The 19798-nt window shown below is 43.6% G+C and overlaps 1 protein-coding gene and 1 long non-coding RNA gene across 3 annotated transcripts in view; one reads left to right on the top strand and one right to left on the bottom strand.

The window, feature by feature from the left end:
* LOC136838222 (uncharacterized) overlaps positions 1-19798 on the bottom strand; it is a 237656-nt gene that overhangs the window by 64917 nt on the left and 152941 nt on the right. The gene's annotated exons all lie outside the window — the stretch shown is intronic.
* On the top strand, positions 1126-18060 carry LOC136838221 (oocyte zinc finger protein XlCOF6-like). 2 transcript variants are annotated; one of them, XR_010852908.1, is made up of 4 exons: positions 1127-1164; positions 3821-3958; positions 11951-15279; positions 15321-18060. XR_010852908.1 is itself a non-coding variant. In XM_067103084.1 (3 exons), exon 3 carries the CDS (start codon positions 12346-12348, stop codon positions 13228-13230), a length of 885 nt encoding a protein of 294 aa, XP_066959185.1. In that variant the 5' UTR covers positions 1126-1164; positions 3821-3958; positions 11951-12345; the 3' UTR covers positions 13231-18060. The 2 variants fall into 2 exon arrangements, 1 of the variants encoding a protein (XP_066959185.1); XM_067103084.1 differs by having other exon boundaries at positions 1126-1164; positions 11951-18060.

The raw sequence follows: 19798 nt of genomic DNA, 5'->3' as shown, positions 1-19798 counted from the left end.
ATAACTTTATTTCAGATTCTTTATGACCAAACTTATGCATCATTGCACGGCCTTTCCGCCGATATGTATATCTACCTTTTATTTGCCATGTAACGAATGTTGTACGTGTTTTCATGCTTGTAAGAAAACACAAATTTTGTATGGACGCAGCGGGGGGCCTCGGCTTGCCCGCTACCTTCCCGTCCGCTTTTTGTTTTATAAACACCTGTCGAGAATAATAAAGAATCAGTCTCTCCTTTGACATTTCTCTCACACTCTCACTTAACCTAACTGACAGAATGGCCAAAACTGTCCAAACCACTCCCCCTACCTTCCTCCTTAACCCAATATACAAAAAACACCACAAATTATGCCCAATCGCAAGAGATGGATACCTGAATAAAGTACAGTATTCGGCTAATCACTTGCACACCCAAAAGACCTTTGTTCTCACAGCGCATTAGGGATTGGGAAAAAATGTAAATCTTTCAATTTTAAACAAGCTGTTTCTGGGATTAGGTTTCTTGGCCCTGTCTCCAAACCACAAGACTCAAGCATCTCCTATACTCTGTCATGGAAGCTATGAACTTCACTCTATAACTGTTTGTGATTAAAATCTTCCCATTTCTATGATCAGTAATTGCAATATGCTTCTGAGAGACATATAATCTATTCTGTCAATTCAGAAAAAATATGAGCGACTCTGCTTCCTCTTGTATGCTCAAAAGCGTTTGATACGGTTGGTTTCAGTTTTGTCTCAGATACTGGAAAGAATGTGGTTTACAGACAGTTTCATAAGTTTGATCAAATATCCTATTTCTCTTTGTAATAGCTCAGGAACCATTATACAGAATGTTAAAGAGCAAACTGCTTAAGAAGGCTTTAGAACTACCAAATGGACTGAGATTTAGTGTTGCAGGATCCAGATGACACGACCATTATATTAAGTCTGATGAATCAATTGGAGATTATGAAAGAGTTTATAATAAAAGAATTATGGCTTTAAAGAGACAAAAAGACTTACACAGACAAAAAGAAAGGAGGAATAAAGATGAAGGAGGAGGAACCATTGCAAAGAAAGATCCACCATATTAATACTACTACTACAACTTCACCCTCGGTTTGTTTACGTTTCTTCTTCTCCCTTAATTGAGGGACGTTGACATTTCTTCTCCTTTATTTGAGGTAAAACGTCTTACTTCCGCCTCGTTTTCGCTACAATGACGCTGGAAATGCGTCGCAGTGACGCACTTTGACCATCTGTAATTATTCTTTGACCTCTTTGAAACAAAAGACGTCGGTTTTGCGTGGCGGGACGGAAATAAATAAGGTGTTTTCTGACGTAACTGACGGCGCACGCGGTCTCGACCTCGTGATGTACGAATAAGCCTCCCTCAGGGGATCGATGTAGGTGCCTGATATAACCCCAATTTAGGTGTTTTAGGGAACGAATACCCCTTAGAATATTAAAAATGCCCGAATTCCATCATAGGCTGGTCAGGCTAGGCCACAGGGGAGACGTCCCAGCCTAACCTAACTAAGGGTGACCCCTAAAGACATTAGTTGTTGTTCGCATTCCTCCTGTGGCATTTGTCGGCCTAGGTTGAGTATTATCGGTGGTAAAATTGCAATAAAAGGCAACACGGCCAAATGGCAAGGAAATACACTTTTCTAGGTCATTTTGATGCGTTTCGCACAAATTTCACGTTAAAATTCGTCGGAAAAATATAGTTTCTTAGAAATACCTGGATTATTTTCTCCCATTTAACACAGTACTCTTGAGATCGTCACAGTATGCTGTCACCGAGATTATGAGTGTGTTCGTGTGTTTGTTTACAAATTTAGCTCCTCCCACATGCTAGTTTTGATGACACAATGATAGTTTAACTAAACACGTGACAATTTATTACAAATCCATTGGCTGTTGTCAAGAAAACAACAACCAATTACATTTGACAGTGTACCCTGAGGAAATCATTTGAATTCTGCCGGCTTTTTTAGTTTCGCCATGGCTACTGTGGAGGTGTCAGCATGTGTTTTTTGTCGGCCAAATGGAATGTCCCTTCGCCGTGTTTAGTACTGGCCCGGGGTGGGTTGGGTACCCATACGTTAACAAGTTATTGCACTTGCTGGACGGGATATAAACCGTTCCAAACAGACGTACCCATGCTCTGTCTTGTGAAGATCGCGTATGGAAACCCCTTGTTGGGTGGACTTCAGGGTTAATTACACTCAAGCGCCAAAAATTAAAGGTAAATTCATAATTAGCAACCAAAAAACTGAAGAAAAAGTTAAGTCAGAAGGCAGTTGCCACCGCGGAGCTACTGTATAGTTCTACCCCTTATTTTTCATCCTTTAGTCATGCATAAGTTAGGGGCTGTGACCTGGGTAGTCGAGTGACAAGTTAGGGTTAGGGGCTGTGACCTGGATAGTCGAGTGACAAGTCAGGGTTGGGGCTGTGACCTGGGTACTTCTGTGAGAGGTTAGGTTAGGTTGTGTGGGTTTCACTGATAAGGAAATATCTTATTCTGACTGATTTTGATGTGTTTAGCACGAATTTCACCTTCAATTTCGTCAGAAATTGACGGTTTTTGGTCCACTTATGTACATGGAGTTAGCTCCAAAACCGTTAATTTCCGACGAAATTGAAGGTGAAATTCGTGCTAAACACATCAAAATCAGTCAGAAGAAACATATTTCTTTGTCATTATGGCGTGTTGCCTCTTACTGCAATAATACCCTATCACTATTTTCTGCAGAGGAGAGAGGATCCCCTGGTGGCCTCAAGGAGCACCAGATTGGGCGCTTCTAGCCTAGGATATATAGAGTAGCCTAGGATATATAGGGTAGCCTAGCCTAGGTTAGGCTACCCCATATATCCTAGGCTAGAGTACCCTATATATCCTAGGCTAGTCTAGGCTACTCTATATATCCTAGGCTAGGCTAGGCTTCCTTATATAGGCTAGGCTAAGGTTGTGGGAGAGTTGCACATGACATTGTATTTGTGAGTAGTTTTGAGAACGAGTGGAGTAGGAGCCCCAACACCGCCCTTGAGGAGGAGACACTTCCGTCTGTTTCTGATGTTCAGTGTTATTTGGGGCCCCAGGTTTTATGTATCCCTTGGTCAGTCACTCAATTCTAATGTTCGGGCTAGGGGAATATCAAGACGCCTCTTCACTGCTGACGTCTCCTGAATGTCAGGTGTATTGGTTTACTTTCTGTTCCCTCGTATTTACGTATTTGTCACATTTTTGTGTAACTTCTCTCTCTCTCTCTTTCTCTGAGCAGGTTGATTTCCCTTTTGGCACCCTCTTGGGTTTATTAACTTCTGTTGACTCTGTCCGTAATAAGGGTTTTCAGCCAAAGTTTGAATGGAAAGGAAAAGGAAAATGGTATCCCTTCAGCAGCCCTCGTATTAAAATGCCTTCTTTCATTTTTTTGACCAAATGTCCCTGACTAATGTTTCTCTTTGGGCCAGCACCACACTTCGCTGCCCATACAACAGACTTCTTGTTGACCACAATGCTCTATGCAGCATCCCCTTATAGAAGCAGGGTGTATAGTCAGGTCAGTTGGACTGTTCATTTGTCCTTAAAGATGGTCTGAAATAGGACAGTGAAACAGGTTTAAAGGAGACCTATAGTTATGTGAAACATCAATTATTTTACTTTAACAGCCTGAGCAAGGTTTGAAGTGGCGACTTATGGATATACAGTGTTTGCTTTAGTCTGTAGGACATTGTATACTGATTGTTACTGAGAAAAACATTACTGCCTGTATATTAATGTAAGCCTAATACACTTCCTGTATATTTATAATGATCAGTTTATTTATCTTGCAGATAATTTGTGATGCATCAAATGCAGACTTGGTCAGAGGTCCTCAGAAAGTGAAGTCAAAGTACTTGGTCGTCAAGCAGGAGGTGTATCTCTTAGTCTTATTGGGAACGTGTTAGGACCACTGTCCATTTTATTTTTCTGTAAGTATTGAAAAGATTATTGTTCCGACACAATATACAAACCCTCGGTCCTTTACATTAGGGATTACTTTCAGGCGTAGGCTGGAAACGGCCGTTAAACTCTTGAGCAAGGTAGTTAGGCAGTAACTACCTCCAGGTAGGCGGGGATACCCGCCTGCCCGGATGTAAACATTTCACTTTGCTTTCGGCTGTCATGCGTTGCTGACGTGTTTTTGTTCTCTGCCTGACTGTCGTTAAGCTCTTATTTTCCCGGTGGGATCTTTCTGTATTTTTGTTTATATATACGTGTGTTTGATATTTGTTAATATAAACCCACGATTTGTGATAACCTTGCGTAAGCCGTCGTTCCTTGCCTGTGTCTTGGGTTTAACGGCCAAGTGCATAACTGGAGTAGCGTAACCAAGTGGTAATGCTTCTCTCCAGAGGCCCTTTACGTAAATACTGAAGGCACCCCTGTACTTTCGGAGATATAGTTTGGGACACAATATCTTCACTCCCCTACATCCATTGGGACGTAAGAGTTAGTTCCCTTCTTGGGCTTCCGCCCTCCATGTGTAAGGGTCATCACTAACTTCTTCCTACTTATGCTGAGTGTTACTCGCCGCCTGAGCTTAGAGATTTGCGGGCCGGGTGGGAGGTTACGGGCGTCGTCGATAAGTTCCGCTTCCACGGCGCCCTTGGTGGCCTCCCTCCGTCCTTTTTCTCTTCCTGTAGGTTCTTCCTTCTCTCTCCTTCGCTCATCTCTCATCTTCACCCAGGCGAAGACGGGGGTGGCGGAGTGATCGAGCAACCTCATCTAGAGTATCTCCTAACACTGCGTAGGGCTGTTACCCTTGTAGCGGGAGGAGCCTCCCTCTACTAATCATCTTTGTTTTTCTTTCAGGTTGACAGTGAGCATCGCAGACACAGCAGTAGTTGGCTGGATATATCAAGAATATCTTGCATGAAGCAGTCCCGACGTTCATTCAGTGTTGCTTCGGGATCGACCACAATACCTGACTAGATGACATATTTCCACGTCGGGATCGCTCTGACTCTGTTCCCGCCGATGTAGATCGATCACTGTCATTGCTGGTTTTCATGTATGATGTTGCAATGCTTCCTGCGTATCTGTGGTCCATCTGCTCCTGCTGTTCCCTGTGTTATGCTCTTGTCAACTCGACGACAGTCTCTGGGCTGCTCTCCTGGTCACCTGCCACAGCCGCCCTGATCGCTCCTGTCGCTGCTGGTGATTTTCAAATGACATTCTGTCTGTTGCAATAGCTCCTGCCTTCCGAACCGCTAACGTAGCTCCTGCATCGAATGTCCTGATCGTGCCCGCTTCTTCTCCTAGTGATCGTGCCCGGGCCGCTTCCGTTGTGTTCCTGCCAGCTGCCCTGGAGGTTACGATGTCAGCCATCCTGTAGAAGATGTTGGCGTGAAAGGGAAGGAAGTCGCCTTGTGGAAGTGACATTCCTGGCCGTTGCACAGCTCCTGTGCTCCGAACCTTTGCCGTAGCTCCTGCATCGGCTGTCCTGATCATTCCTGCCGCTTCTGGAGGTCGTGCCCGGGGCCGCTTCCGTGCGTTCCTGCCAGCTGCCCCAGAGGTTACGATGTCCGCCATCCTGTAGAAGATGTGGGCGTGAAGATGTAGGAAGTCGTCCTGTTGAGGTGATGTTCCTGGCCGTTGCAGTAGCTTCTGCCTTCCGAATTGCTGCCGTAGCTCCTGCATCGGCTGTCCTGCTGTTCTCTGGTGGTGGTGTCCTGGCTGCGTCCGTTGTGTTCCTGCCGGACTACCCTGGAAGTTACGATGTTTCATGTCTACCATCCTGTAGAAGATGTCGGAGTGGAGGTGAAGGAAGCCGTCCTGTGGAAGTAGCCGCCGTCTTCTTCATCTTATCTTCGATTTTGTCTTCTGCCGCGTCTTCCCTTCCTCTCCCGAGGTCCAATGGGGTCCTGAGAATCGGACAGACCTCCATCGGCCGAAGGAAAGGAATGCTACTTCTTCCCCTTGATGCCCTTGGACATCTAGGGACTGCCTCCTTCCGAGGAGGCAGTGGGTCTCTCGTTGGCTCTTCCCGACCTTCGGGTTAGGAAACCGATTTGCATAGCCGTGGGTTTTGTGTTTCGGAAGCATATAAGGGCGCGCAGACCTCAGTTTGCGATCCTGTTCCCGAATCTTAGAGGTTCCGCCTCTAAGATGGTGGTTGCTTTGGGCGCTCGTCATGAGCCGCTTCGAGTGCTCGAGATTCTATGGAATATCGAGTATCCCGATCTGGTCTGGAGAGATTTGGGCAGTCTGGAGAGATTTTCCTGGGCCCAGTTCGGGAGCAGTGCGAGAGAAAGGGCCGAGGCACCCAGGTGTCTTGGTTCCTCTTCCTGCCAGCACTGCAAGCGCTCCCCGGGTGGGATCTTGCGTTTCAGGGGCCGCGAAAGCGCGGCCTCTCGAGGCCACTCCCTCGTTGCCAGTCTTGGAAGTCTGCATCTAAGACTGGTTCTGTGCTTGGCTCTTTCGATCTATTAGGAAACAAAGCAGCCGCTCCCGATTTTCGGAAGTCTCGTGGGTAGCTCGAATTCTATGAATCACGAGCGCTCTCCGTACGAGGCACAGGACGAGAGAAAGTGCCGAGACACCCAGGTGTCTGGTTGCCGGGACACCCAGTTGTCGGTGTGCCGCGACGCCAGGTGTCTCGATACTGCCCGCCAGCTGCTTCGGTTGCTCGGGCGGGCTTCGTTCTTGTGTCTCGAACTTTAGGGTTCGAGCATGCAAGATAGCAGACACAGAATTCCCCTTTGAACCTTCTTCTCGAGGGGCCTCGGCCTCAAAGGAGTTTAGAGTTCGGGAAACTAGCAATTGTTCACAGCAGACGAGTCCGGCCTGCCCAGTTATGATTGTGTTCGCACAATTGGCTCGGCTCGGCCCCCGGTCGCACTTACGAGACTGGCTCGGCTAGACTCGACTCGGCTTGCCAGACTGGCTCGGCTCGCCCTGCCTGCCTCCCAGTCTGCCGCATACCGACCAGCTGGATCGCGTTCGCGTGATTGGCTCGCTCGGCCCTACTCGGTTTTTTCCGATTCGGGTTCTCGACTATGTTCAAGTGAACTTTTTTGCTCTTCCCAGGAAAGCGCTTTTGCCACGGCACAAGTGCTCTTCTTTCCCCATGTGGCAGTAATCTCCTTCGGTTGATTATCGCTCACGGTCCGCCTCTCCTGCTTATCATTCTGGCAGGACAGGTAGGGATACTCCTTTCTCCTCACTTGTTCTCTTCTCCTCTCTGTTGTTCCGAGAGGCACAGATGGACAGAGAGAGCTCCGACGAAATTTTCTTTCGGAGTTCTCTCGTATCATAACCAGGTAGCTGACGAAGGTTTCATGGGATCTGTCAAGGTCTCCGTCCAAGGGGAGAGGTACAGGAGTTTCACGCATCGGAAACAGCGAGGGTATTCCTCTTCAAGTTACGATCGCCCCCGTGTTCTCGGGAACTTCGCGCCGATTAAATCGGGCGCGAGGATCCCCAGGCAGGACCGCTGCTCCCCAATGAATAACCTTCATCACTTGCAACCCTTGCAGTTTCCAAGGGGCCGAGAGTGTCAGGGACCGCCGCAGTCCTGGCTTCCGAGAGCGTTCTTGACCTGATGAATTCTTTTCTTCGATGGAGTTAATTCAGGTCGAGACACCAAACTTCCACCCCTGCCTCAACAGAATATGAATTCTTCTTGCCTCGGAGGGTCTTGCCGACTGCAGTTTTTTGGGCAATTCTGGTGCTAAGAAGAAGGACTTTGTCCCAATTCGGATCTCCGGTTTCGTAAGTCCCGAGTTGGATCGACCCTTGGGAATGAACCTTTACTTGGCTCTGCCTTTCTCTTTCAGAGATTTGCCAGATACCCCAGTAATCAAGGTTCCCACCAGGGCACTGACTTGTCCTTTGGACAATGGCCAAGAACTTTTGGTCTTAGTCATCTCAACTCGACCTTGAGTTCAAGCCAGCCCCCCTCAACTCCTTACCTAAGAAGTCCTAGGCTTCAGAAGAAGATTGCAACTGCTGATGCCTGGACAAAATGATGCTTATCGAGTCTCTGGAACTAGGCAGCGACATTGCCGAGACCTGGGAATGGATTCCTTCAGGAGAAGTATCTATTTCCCTTAGGTCTCGGCAATTCTTTCCATCAAACTTTCATCCCTCCACCTCTCCCGTGCTCCCGATTCGGGAAATGCCAGCCGGCTAGAGCTAATTGCCTCGGTACCCTGTCATCTTGCAGAAGCTTCCCCATAGTGGAAAATGGAAGTCTGCTTCCTTTTCCCCGTTCTTTCCTCTTTGATGTTTGAGGAAAGAGTTAGGCTAATGCTTGATTGTAGGAACCTTCGTATAAGCTTACATATTCCCCTCACATCTTGTGTCTACTTACGGATTCACAGATTGAGGAATAGGCGCACACTGGTAAGACCTTGTCTTGAATTTGTGTGACCGAGACAATTAGTACCTTCTCGTCACCATCCTGGGCTCAGGGCAGCCTTTTGGCCATCCGAGAATTCAGGATGGGTTTTGCGAGACTCACTGGTTTCGTTGAACAACAAAACCACAGTAGTGGCATTTGTCGACAAGCAGGAGGCAATCGTTTTTTTCCCCCTGTTTCATCTCGACATTTGAAGGTATTCGAGTGTTGTTCTATTGCACACTCGACAGCTCAATTAACCAGATGCATTCCTGGTGGGGATGTATTGGTAGGCAAGCCTGGCCTCAGGTTTGAGTGATCGGGACGGAACATGCTGCTCACTCTTTCTTCACGAAGATTCATGCAGAGACTGCTGGACTGAGAAATCCCTACCGTCCTTCTGTTGCCTCCCTGCACACAAGTTGGTAGTGTTTTCTCACTCCCTCATACCAGACCAGGGGCCGCTCTGTTGAGGCATGCTGTCTTTTGGTGAAAACTCGATATCGACGTTTTTTCCTTCCGTATTTGTCCGTTTCGCTAGGGGTTCACAAACATTGCTCACCCCGAGTTACAGACAAATACTTGAAGACTTCGCCTTCATCCGACCTGATTGCCGAGGCATCGAGAAGAATTCCGCTTGACCCATCCTCCTGTGCAGCTACACAAGAAGTGGTTCTTGAGGCAGTACGTCCCTGTGTTCAGGACTGGGAGACTTTCCAGCTTTCCTTGCAAGCACAGGCTTTCTCGCCGAGCGGCAACAGATATAGCTGGATATCCCTTGAAGTCCTCTGCAACACTGTCCCAGGGACTGGATCCGTCTTCGCTGGTGGTGTCGTTGTCGGAACTTCTTCTCGGTCAGAGTCGCTCAGTCAAGTCTGGACTTCTCATCTTCTCCGCCGAGGGCTGCTTCTCTCCCTTTCAGTTGTGAAGAACGAGGCCCTTGCGACATAGTCTTCTATCTGAAGTAGCCTTCGTCTCCTCAGTCGAGAGTTAGCTACGGACGAAAGCTTCCTCAGTCATGCTCTCCCAGGGAACTGTTTCCTGGGTGGCATGCGACTCGTTCAGGGTTCCTGTCCGTGCTCTGCACTCGCCCTATGAGAGTCGTCTGATAGAGATATGCCCTCTTACGTCCATCTCTCATCTTACCCTGGCCTTGGCGTAGAAGATGGAAGAACAGGGATGGGGATCATACCTCGACTCCTTCTCGGATGTCGTAGGTGGACTCCGAATCCATTGGCATCGACTGTCAGGTTCGAGTCCTTCTTGTTCCCCTCCTCCTTGGACTTTGTATCGATGATCCAGATCATTCATTACTTTGTCCTATTGGGAGCTGTGGTACTTTCCGAAAGGTTCGACATTCCCAACCTGGATGTCGTCAACGTTTTCGCGAGTACTGTCTCTCCCAAAGAAGAAGTGCCTAAGGACACATCTTCCTCCTGACTTCGTGAAGGGATCAAAGAGGTACTTGGCAGCTGACATCGACGATACCGGTACCTTTCACCCGAGAGCTCACGAAGTCAATGGCTTGGTCCATCCCTCGCATTCCGAAGAAGAATATGTCGGTACCACAGGTGCTGAAGGCGGTGTGTGGTCCCAACAGACTACCTTCACCTCCTTCTACCTCCGGGATGTTGCACACAAGTCCTGGACACTTTTTTCCTTGGGTCCTGTGGTGGCTGCTCAACAAGTTGTGTAGCTTATCCAGCTCCCCTAACGGGACAGGTTGCATCTCGCCTATGTTGTACGGCTGTGATTGGGAGAATGAATGTTGAGTGACTGGCCTCTCTTCTTTCTCCCCATCCTGGCTCTCTTCCCACGGGCAGGGAGCGGACATGCCGTTACAAGCTGGACCGGGCGATCGAGGCATGATAAGCACATAACGGGAGCTCCCCTTCTATTTCCATTCAGGTTAATAGAAGCAACCCCACTCCTTCCTCTTGCAAGGGGAGGAAGGAGACCATGACTATGAGACAACCCAATGCTTGTTTTTGCCTTATTGTCATCCGACGTCAAATTCTTCCTAGCCTACTTTGCATGAACTGACGTTTCCTCTTTCATGCAAAGGGACCCAGAAGTCTGACAACTGATCCTGCGTTTCTTACAACCCGATCTTTTGTCAGAGGCAGTTTTTCCCTTCCTCACTCTCACGACCAGGAAGGGAAGACAAGGTGGTGAAGTTCAGTCAGTTCAGAGAGACTTTATCAGATTCCTCCCTCCAATCAGTGAGTCTCCTAATGTAAAGGACCGAGGGTTTGTATATTGTGTCGGAACAAATAACAATTTTTAAAAGTAAATTGTATTTTTCCTAACTATACAAACCCGAGGTCCTTTACACTTAATGCCCACCTCATGCCACCCCTCAATCTGTACCTGGGCCGAAAGGCAAAGTGGAATGTTTACAACCGGGCAGGCGGTATCCCCGCCTACCTGGAGGTAGTTACTGCCTAAATACCTTGCTCAAGAGTTTAACGGCCGTTCCCAGCCTACGCCTGAAAGTAATCCCTAATGTAAAGGACCTCGGGTTTGTATAGTTAGGAAAAATACAATTTGCTTTTAAAAATTGTTATTTTGTACGTTTATAAGTACTGTTGTTCATGTATAGTTTAAAGCTTAACTCTTGAGGTTAGGAACATTTTCACTGTTTAGGCTTGGTTCTCTTGGCATCAGAATTGAAAAAAGAAAATCATTTGTTCCCAAGGATACGAACCTTCGTCTGTTGTGTGGGAGTACAAGCATAACCAGAATTTTTTTACCATAGTGAATTTGAGAACTCTTACAGGAAATAAACCATTTACTTGCTCTTCATGTCAAAGTAGTTTTTCTCATTCTGAAAGTCTCAAAATACACATCAGACATCATACTGGAGAGAAGCCATTCACTTGTTCTGATTGTCCAAAAAATTATACACGTTTGAACAGCCTGAAATTACACATGAAAATTCATACAGGAAAGACTCTGGCCTTTCATTTGCACTGAATGCCAAAAAGGGTTTTATCATTCCTCTCCTCTCAAAGTACAAATGAGAACCCATACTGGAGAGAAGCAGCCATTCACCTGGCCGGAGTTTTTCTCTACCCCATGTTCTTCAAAGGCACATGGTAACTAATACTAGACAGAAATGATTTATGTATATGCACTGGGCGTCCAAGTAGCCTTTTCATTAGAACCACCTCAAAATGCACATGCAACCTGTATAAGCAAAAGGTCATTATTCTGTAGATAGATTTATAATACTCCCAAATCATGAAGGAAAGATGCCGTTCATTTGATTGTCAAAATTAGAGTATGGCAGGAATTTGTGGTAAAGGCAGAATCTGCTGGTTGAATGTCAACCAACGTTGGCATGAATAAAATTGGTTCCAAACAGAATCCAAGGATGCTGTTTTATTTCTTTTGAGACAAATTGTGTCCAGATGGTCGTTGCCTTGTGATATTTGTTTTCCCAGAGGATGCTTATTTTAGAGTTGATATGAGCACATACTGTAAAACATGAAATTATTTTAAATTTCAAATTCTGTTTTTTTTTATGAATGGTGCTATTCAAAACAAGTTTTTCTCAGATTTTATTATTTTATTTCAGAATATTCCAAACAGAGGAAAATTTCAAGAGATCCTAACTAGGATTTGAGTATTGCAAATGGAACATCCTGTGGAAATGTCATTAATCAAAGAAGAGATGCAGAATTTGGAAGAGGATCTTTCTGAAAACACAGATGAAGACTCTTTATTTGCCGATCCCTTCTTAGAAGTCAAGGCAGAACCAAAATTATTTGACCATAGTATATTTGATGTAAACTGTTCATCCCAATCTATTAAGTACGAGGACACCCTCCAAGCTGTGATTGTGAAAGTGGAAAGAAGATCTGTATTGCAGAGGAAAATGGACATTTGGTTAGAACAAAAGAATTTTCAAAGAGAAGCAACACAGCAGGAAAGCAAATAACTTGTGCTGAATGCCAAAAGACATTTTCAAAGATGTCCCACCTGAAATCCCACATGAGAATTCATACAGGTGAGAAACCATATACTTGCTCTGTATGTCAAAGAAGTTTTTCTCGTCAAAGTGATCTCAAAACACACACAAGAACTCATACAGGAGAGAAACCTTATAGTTGTTCTGTATGTCAAAGAAAATTTTCTCATCAAAGTCATCTCAAAACACACATGAGAACTCATACAGGTGAGAAGCCATATACTTGCTCTATATGTCAAAGAACATTTTCTGGTCAAGGTAATCTCAAAATACACATGAGAACTCATACGGGAGAGAAACCTTATACTTGTTCTATATGTCAAAGAAGTTTTTCTCATCAAAGTCACCTCACAACACACATGACAACTCATACAGGAGAGAAACCTTATACTTGCTCTATATGTCAAAGAAGATTTTCTTGTCAAAGTCATCTAAAAAAACACATGAGAACTCATACAGGAGAGAAACCTTATACTTGCTCTGTATGTCAAAGAAGATTTTCATGTCAAAGTACTCTCAAAATACACATGAGAACTCATACGGGAGAGAAACCTTATACTTGCTCTTTATGTCCAAGAAGTTTTTCTCGTCAAAGTCACCTCAGAATACACATGGGAACTCATACAGGAGAGAAACCTTTTACTTGCTCTGTGTGTCAAAGAAGATTTTCTTATCAAAGTAATCTCAAAGCACACATAAAAACTCATACAGGAGAGAAATCTTATACCTGTTCTATATGTCAAAGAAGTTTTTCTCATCAAAGTTATCTCAAAACACACATGAGAACTCATACAGGAGAGAAACCATATACTTGCTCTATATGTCAAAGAAGTTTTTCTTTTCATGCTCAACTCAAAAGACACATGAAAGCTCATGCAGGTGAGTAACCATATACTTGCTCTATATGTCAATGAAGATTTTCTCGTCAAAGTACTCTTAAAACACACAAGAACTCATATGGGAGAGAAACCATTCACTTGTTCTATATGCCATAGAAGTTTTTCTAGTCAAATTACTCTTAAAACACATACGAGAACTCATACAGGAGAGAAACCTTATACTTGCTCTATATGTCAAAGAAGTTTTTCTCATCAAAGTTGTCTCAAAAGACACATGAGAACTCATACAGGAGCGAAACCTTAAACTTGCTCTATATATCAAAGAAGTTTTTCTCATCAAAGTCAACTCAGACCACACATGAGAACTCGTATGGGAGAGAAGCCATTCACTTGTTTTATATGTCAAAAAAGTTTTTCTCAATTAGTTCATCTCAGAACACATGAGAATTCACACTAGACAGAAACTGTATAATTGATTTTTGTCCAGGTAGTTTTTCTAATTCTGAAATTCTCAAAGTACACACTGGAAATCATTGTAGAGAGGACATTCTCCAGTCCTAATGCCAAAAATTTTGGACAATTTCAAGTGCTTTGAGATTACTCATGAAAATTCATAATATTTAGAGGGCAGTTTAATGTACTGAATGCCAAAAAGGTTTTTAGTATTCTTCTGCTCTCAAAAGCCTTATGTGAACCTGTATTGGAGAGAAGCCATTCATGTCTCATGAGTGCTAAAGGAGATATTGTGAATCAAGGTGTCTCAAAAGGTGTGTGAAAACTCATACTAGAAAGAAGTCATATACACTATATGCACTTGGTTCCCAAGAGTTTTTTTTTCATTAGGTGCATCTTAGAATGAATGAGTTAACTCAGAAGAAAGAAGTCATTCTTCCACACGATGTTCAAGCAGTTTTTCTCTTGTAGATTCATAACGTACGTGAGAAGTCACGGAAGACAGACATTGTTCTTTTACATTGCATGTTATATTTTTGTCTTGTAATCTCCAAATCACAGTCATTGTTAATCTCCAAATAACAATCATTGGTTCTGAATGCCAAAATAGTGCTTTCAAGTGTCAAAATGCACAAGCAAGTCCATTCATCAGAGGTGATGTTCAGTTGTCGTAACAGATTTATTAAGGTTTGCATCCCAAAGTAAGTTGCACTGGGTATGGAAATAATTATTGTGAACTTACCTGCAAAATCTGTAAAAGAAAAAAAGCAACAGTAACCTAAGGGACTATAAAAAGTAAAATCCTTATTTATATTTTGAGGATCCAATTAGTTTTTACAGGGAAGTTACTCTGATTCTGTGCTGTAGACAGTGCTATTGAGAGCTGTTGTTTATTCCTTTTTTATATATTTTATTTCTGAGAATTCCAAACAGAGGAAAATTTGATCAGATCCTAACTAGGATTGAGTATTGTACGTAGAACCTCCTCTGAAAATGGAAGATGAAAAATCGTAATCAGTGCTCTTTTTGTATGATTTCTAAGTTAAGAATTAATTTTGTCATCATTGACCGACATGAATTTTTCTACCTTTTGTTATTAGGCATTCTGACTGTATTACTGTTTTCTGTTTTAAGCTAACCAGTCAGAAGTGTGGAGCCAGAACCTGCTTTGTAAATGACTAAAGTACTGTATCATTCAGATTAGATTAAACCTCTTTTTTTGCTTATTTCAGCTCTCTGTTAATGTTACCAAAGAACTAGACTTGCGATGTATATGAGACTTCTATCAGTCATAATGAGAGATTAGGGTCAATGAAACTCTTTGCCAAAGATGGTCTTGACCTCTGAATGAGTTAAATAGAAAGTTGTCAGTTCCTTTGGTCATCATTTCATGAGGCAATTTTGCTTTCTTGGTAGTAAACTTTGAGAGAGAGAGTTTAGTTATGAGTGAGATTTGAGAACTATCTCTCAAGGCCTTTTTGTGTCGGATTCAATCCTCTGGATATCCATCAAGCTTTTTTAGAGATTATTTCGACAAACTTTAAGCAAACGGACGATGTCTTAAAAGCGTCCAGTAAGCAGACAGTTGTCGAATACTACATAGGCTTACTATGTAGACCTTCTATATATATGAATACCACATAGGTTTAATATGTAGACGTTCTATGTATATGAATACCACATAGGCTTACTATAAAAAATAAAATAAAATGAAGTGTAAATTGTTTTTATGTATAATGATTTGATTGTACTGATTTGTTCTTTGGAAAAAAAAGCGTTTTTGTAATAATATGTTTTTATTGGTTGTAGTCTCCTTAAATGTACAAGGCATCATTATGCATTATAAATATACAATATATTGTATTTTTATTATAAATACTATTCACTATTAATGTTATATACATTATAAATTACAATTACTGTATGTATTGTATTTTCATTATAGATATCACTCAATTTTAATATATTTTTGTACAATGATACAAAAGATCCTGTAATATAACTATAGCAATTCGTTGTATAATTGGAATCATTATATTACATATATACACCATTAAGACTCCAATATACAACTATTATAATTTCTCTCGCACACCCCATAATCTTATATTAGCTGAGTTTTATCTTTTCTTCTTCATAATAAGAAGAAGAATAACGAGTAGAAAGAGAGAGAGAGATCAGAAAAGAGCAAAAGTGAGAGAGAGAGAGATCAGGGAATATTTATTCAAAGACTTCACAGACTTCTTATTACATGAAACCGATACAGAAAACAGAAAGGCTTAGAAATCAGTCTATTTAACAGACAGCTTAATGATTAAAACATATACAAAATATGATACGATCTGTTGAGCACAGACATAAGCTGCAAAGACTAAGTAGCTTAATCTCTGTGGCTGTGAAATCCTTGAATGTGTTCTATATTTTTGATAATTCACAGAGTCTGTTAAATAACAGAAACATTATATTACAGACAGCACTTGAACGTTTTCAAGATTTATGAGTAACTGAGTAAATAATGATAATAATAGTAATGATAAAATAATAATAAAAATAATAATAAAGCTGCTTGATAAAGCAGGAAAGTTACAAAATATTAATATTCATAAAATCCTGAGGCTAATTTACCCCAGATTTTGGGCAATGAGTATTCATGGGCATTACTGCCAGCACTGACTGGCAAAGTAACCATTACTGGCCGTTACCTGCTCGGTTCCTTACATCCACACCAGGATTCAAGCCTGAGGGAACAGTTCGTGAGTAGCACCTCGACTTGAACAGACACTCTGGGGAGGGGGCCTGGCTTTCTGATAAGCGACAGAGTCTATTTAGTGACAAAGAAAAGACATCACAGCATTGAAAGATTGCTCAAGACCGTTTCCCTGAGACATTCTCTCTCTCTCTCTCTCTCTCTCTCTCTCTCTCTCTCTCTCTCTCTCTCTCTCTCTCTCTACGCGCTCCCGGCATGAACGCGGGCGTGCGTCCTTACGTGACTCCTCTGCGCAAACACCTTCCCACAGACGCTGCGCTCTTATACGGTCTTTCCCGTGTGAACCCTAATGTGAGTCGTGAGGTCAACCTTCCACGGAAAGGCCTTCTTGCAGGCGTCGCAGGTGAACGGCTTCTCCCCCGTGTGGGTGTGGGTGCGGGTGTCCTGCCTGAGATTGTTCGTGTGGCCAAAGGCTTTCCTGCACTCCTTGCACGTGAAGGGCTTCTCCCCGGTGTGCGTGCGCATGTGTCCGGTGATGCCTCCCTTGTGGGAGAACGCCTTCCTGCAGATGCCGCAGGAGAAGGGCTTGTCGCCGGGGTGTACCCTCACGTTCCTGGTCAGGTCGCTCTTGTCGATACACGCCTTGCTGCACAAGTTACAGCTGAATGGTCTGACCCCACTGTGGCCTTTCAAGTGACTAGTGAGGTAGCTCCTGACGGCGAAGGTTTTCCCGCACTGACCGCAAACAAACGCCTTCTCCCCTGGGTGGATCCTCACGTGGTTGATGAGGTAGCACTTCATGGCAAAGGCCGAGCCACACTCCCCGCAGGTGTAAGGCTTCTCGCCTGTGTGGGTTCTCACGTGTTTCGTCAGCTCGTTCTTCCTGAAGAAGGCTTTCCCACACTCAGGGCATTTGTACCTCTTCTCCCCAACTTGAGTTATGGCATGCAGTTTGAGGGAGTACCTGTCGCCAAAGACCTCTTCGCAATAACTGTAGACGTACGTGGCTTCTTTTTCTCAGGGACTTCCACCCGAGTTACGAGAGGAACTTAAAGTTCTTCGCTAGGATGTCCCTCCTCCTCCTCCACACCACCGCTGAGAACATCATTCTCCGTCTGTACTCCGCACAAGCACTTCGTGTCAGCGTCAAAGACCTCGCTCGTTTCTGGCTCCGCCTTGAATTCCACAAGCGGACCTAAAGACAAGGAGTTGTTGCCGTTTTCGTGACCAACTGGAGAGTGTGATAACGGATCTTGCATCTCGCTCTTCCAAGGCGATACTGACGCAAGTTCTGACGTCATTTTAACCCTCCTGGTTGCATTCAGTGCCATGGAGAAGGGAGACTCAAGTTCCACATTTCAGGACTGATTCTTAAAACATACTACACTTTTTTCACACACAAGTGTCCCCTTGAGACTGGTATCATTCCTATCAATGTCTATCATCATTACAAATATTTCTGCCAAGAATCTAATCATCTATATGAAGAGACTGCGACTTTTTTTAATGCATAACCATTAGTCACTCAAAACTGGTTTCCTTTCTTTTCTGTATATAATTTTAAAACGGGTTATGCGAGACTTGGAATATAATCCAAGATTATACGCATAGCGCAAAGGAACTACGGTACAATGCAATAACTGCTTTTTCTTGGGGTTACAACACAGCAACACCTTATATCTAAAACTGAATTTCAACAGAGAATTTATAAAACTATAGACAAATAATTCAACATATTCGCGAATTCAACTGGAACAGCGGGAGAATTCCCTGATGGCTAAATGGCTAATTTCAGCTACAGAAATCCACCTTCTTCCCTTCGCAACATACTTGATGATTAGAGAATTCATCACTTATACTTCTATGGGTAGGAGACCTCTGCAAGTAGAGAATGCAACGCACTATTAGAGAAAACTGCGCGACACAATGAGAGAGGGACATCCATGCAAAAACCAGATGTTAAACATTAAACCAAAGTGATCAATTCCCAAAAGTTTCTCACTTGTGCGACATAAGAACTAATGAAAGGTATTGAGACAACTCCACGAGTTGGTGATTTTAGATGAATAGTGCAAAATATTGAAGCATTTTCAATGTTCCATATATACAAATCTCTTATTTTACTTAAGCCTCAAAAACTAGTACATGTAGCGAACAGTGATTTTAGCTATCTGCACCCCAGTGGGGTGTAGATTGCATGGCACGGGGCTATGTGTACCTTTAATCTATACTGTGCTATTTTTGGTCACAGGGCAGATGCTGAAATTTACCACATCTGTGGAGAACGAAGAACTGTCGAATTCTACGAGAGACTCTGTGGGCCTTCTTGCGAAGGATAGTCTTCTGAGCCTTCTTCCTTTTCCCACAGTGAAGAGGAGCAGGAGGAGGAAGAGAAAGAGGAGGTCACAGACAAGAAAGATGAATGGTGCTTGCGCTGCTTCGACCTTTTTCTTTCTTGACCATCAAATATGGAATTGAGGCAGGAATCCTGACTAGGAAGGGAGCAACAGCAGGGACAGAAACAGCAAATGATTCTGTGGCCAAGGGCCCCAAGAAGGCCACAGGGTCTATACTAACATCGTAGTCTTTGTCAGACACCATGGAGAAGCCACCAAAGCAGGGGATGAATCTACACCCATATGGGAACGCCCATTGTAAGTTCCCACCTTGTCAAGAGCACAGCAGATGGTTTGGTCATCAACCTCGCGATCTTTTCTCCCTAACGGACTGTGACAGCCAGAAGGGGAACATCCAAGAACAGTCCATGCAGGAGTTAACCACAGAAGGGAACATTCAGGGACAGTTGAAGCAGGGGTTATTGAAGGAAATCTCTGAAAGGCACTTGATACTCATCCCACAGTCAAAAGTAAAGGGAAAACAAGAGCCAGTGCCAAAAGAGTAAAAGATCTTCAATGATGATATTTGGGTGAAAAATCCAGCAGCGTAGGCATCTTCACCCTGGTGGGGCCGAAGAAAAAGCGAATGCTAACAGTCAGGTCACCTAAGTGGGTGGGAATCCTAACCCTTTGTCCACCTGCCACTGACTGACTACCTGGTGGCCAAATTTCAGTAACCAAAAGCAAATGAAAGATTTCAAGTTTGTACTCTCGTAGGAATGAATAAATATCCTAATTAATATGTTCACCATTTTCTAATCCAATAAAAAATTTTGTATTTCTTCTTCTACGGTTTTACTCATATTTCCAGACCCGTCCTATTTTTCCTAAGTTGCCAACGTTCAGTGCGACAGTGGCTGTCACATCTACGATATAATATAGTTATTGTAAAAGAACGTTGAATTTTATACTGTCCTCAGTGATTCAAACTCATGCAAAATTAGGGAAGACAATTTATATCTAATCAGTAAGACCCCATGTCCTAGGTTAGGGTTAGGGTAAGTTAAGTTTAATTTGTAAAGTCACCAAATCGGCGCCAGGATAGTGTTTCGGCGGCGCC

Source organism: Macrobrachium rosenbergii, unplaced genomic scaffold, assembly GCF_040412425.1.
Source record: "Macrobrachium rosenbergii isolate ZJJX-2024 unplaced genomic scaffold, ASM4041242v1 282, whole genome shotgun sequence".
Lineage (NCBI taxonomy): Eukaryota > Metazoa > Arthropoda > Malacostraca > Decapoda > Palaemonidae > Macrobrachium > Macrobrachium rosenbergii.
The sequence above is the reverse complement of the archived record's forward strand: the minus strand, read 5'-3'. Positions and strand labels throughout refer to the sequence as shown.